The 2,145-nt window shown below is 31.2% G+C and overlaps 1 protein-coding gene across 1 annotated transcript; it reads left to right on the top strand.

The window, feature by feature from the left end:
• The first annotated feature begins 993 nt into the window (after positions 1-993).
• LOC113855751 (stellacyanin-like) lies at positions 994-1,588 on the top strand. The gene is made up of 2 exons (XM_027487382.1): positions 994-1,177; positions 1,383-1,588. Exons 1-2 carry the CDS (start codon positions 994-996, stop codon positions 1,586-1,588), a joined length of 390 nt encoding a protein of 129 aa, XP_027343183.1.
• Positions 1,589-2,145: the final 557 nt, after the last annotated feature.

Here is a 2,145-nt window from a genome sequence, read left to right as displayed (position 1 = left end):
TTTGTTAATTAAAGAGGGCTCAAAATTAATAATGAGTTCAAGCTTTCAAGAAATAATTTTAATAGCCCGTAGATTAACTCATTTACTTGTTATTTCAAATTTGAGTCTCAATTAATAGAGTTGCGTTAAATATTAAAAAAAATCATATAACGTAATATTCTATCCTACTTGGCTGTGTAATTTTATTATTACTCACCTCATCTAGATTTGGTTTATCGACATTGCTCAATTTATTGGATGGGTTTATCAATATTGGTAAACTTGTTGGATTTACGGTCTATTAGACAACAGTTATTCTAGGTAGTTCCGTCCAATTTCCATAATTTTTCTTTTGAGTAACGAGAAAAAAGTAAATATCATAATTACTTTTAATATACACACTGAACAAATTTTAAGAAAAACAATGTTTTCTCTTTTACAATTAGAATACATGCTACATACTTAAAAAAATATACACAAAAATAAAATAAAAGTTAAATACTATTTTATGTTTACAAAATATGCCTGAAAAAATAGATCAACAAGCTGAACAAAATTAAAAATGGCAAATCCGAATATAGCAATTATAAAGAATTAAACATGTTATTTATGTAAAAGTTTGGAAAATTTACTCCTGAATTTAAAATTAGTCAAAATTTCAAGTTATTTTTAAATTACAAAAATCTCATTAAAAAAAGTCACCTGTGTAGGGCCTCATTTTGCTTGTGTTTTTTTGCTTACACTGAAAGCACTCACATCCCTTCAATTGGAACAAAACATGGGTACCATCCGCACTTGAAAACTTGAAATTGAACCATTTTTAATTCTGAGGAACAAATTGACTTGGTCAAGAAAAACGAGTTTCTTAATAAACGCACAAACGGGAAGAGAAATGCCAAATTTAGTGAGCACTATTAAAAAAACTAACTTAAATTCAATCCCACCTTTTGCTTCAACCAAATATCATCACAAGTTAATGAATTAAGGCAAAACAAACACAAGCAGGGGAAGAAAATGGCCGTGAAAATGCATCTTAGTTTATTCATCTTTGCCACAATTGGCTGCATTATGTTGGTATCTGTGAGTTCAACAACAACTCACGTTGTTGGAGACAATTTTGGTTGGAATATGCCCAGCTACCCTGGTTTCTTCGAGGACTGGGCCAAGAAAAGAACCTTCAGTGTTGGTGACGTACTCCGTATGTGTTAACACCTTTAATTCTCTTACCTCCTTACTCCCTCATTTTTCTTAAATACATTTGATATTGATATTGGGTTTCATTTTTTGTTCAGCCACATCATTTGGTGACTTGGAAAATAAAATATTATCAGCAATGCATGCCTAACTATATAAACTTAGTTTAATTATTTGTGAAAATAATGAAGTAAATCCAAATATTGCAGTTTTTCAGTACAACGCGGGGCTAAACACGGTGGTTGAGGTAAACAAAGAGGACTATGGTAACTGTACTACCAGAAATACTCTCAATTCGTTCTTCGAAGGGGACTCGAGTTTTATTTTGCGCAGGGCTGGGGATTATTATTTTTTATCTTCAGTTGGAAAACATTGTGAAGCTGGCCTAAAGCTTTGGGTTAACGTTCATCAGTAATTGGACCATTCGTCTCATCAATTTCCTCCATGTTTGTAGGCTATAACAGTATTGGGCTCATGTATGTAAATTGTGGCCACAAATTTACCCATTTGTTTATGCTCTTTGCTATTTGTAGTTTCGTTCTGAATATTTTCATGGGCCAAAAATAAAGTTCTGTATATTAGCTTCAGTGCATTTTGACAATGTAAATATGATTAAAAATATTTATGAATAAATACATATATAATTAAAATTATTGATTTGAGATTGTTTTAAGTTTTAGCCATGCTTATGTACTGTTTAACGTCTAGAACGTGTTAGAGGCATTTTGCAAGAGGCAATGTAAATCAGTATCATTTCCTTTAAAAGAAAAAAAAAATCAAATGTAGGACTATCAATATCTCATAAAAAAAAAATTATCACATAAAAACTGTTATATACCATATTAGGAGCTCCTATTCTAAACCACATTTCCCTTTGCATGGGAAAAATTCCGCAAGAGCAATTACAGTTCGCAACAAGCGCTATATTACGATCATGTCATAAAGAGTTTGTGGGAGAGAATTTTTCAACAA

The sequence above is a fragment of the Abrus precatorius genome, unplaced genomic scaffold, assembly GCF_003935025.1.
Source record: "Abrus precatorius isolate BTA unplaced genomic scaffold, Abrus_2018 Scaffold11, whole genome shotgun sequence".
Taxonomy (NCBI): Eukaryota; Viridiplantae; Streptophyta; class Magnoliopsida; order Fabales; family Fabaceae; genus Abrus; species Abrus precatorius.
The sequence above is the reverse complement of the archived record's forward strand: the minus strand, read 5'-3'. Positions and strand labels throughout refer to the sequence as shown.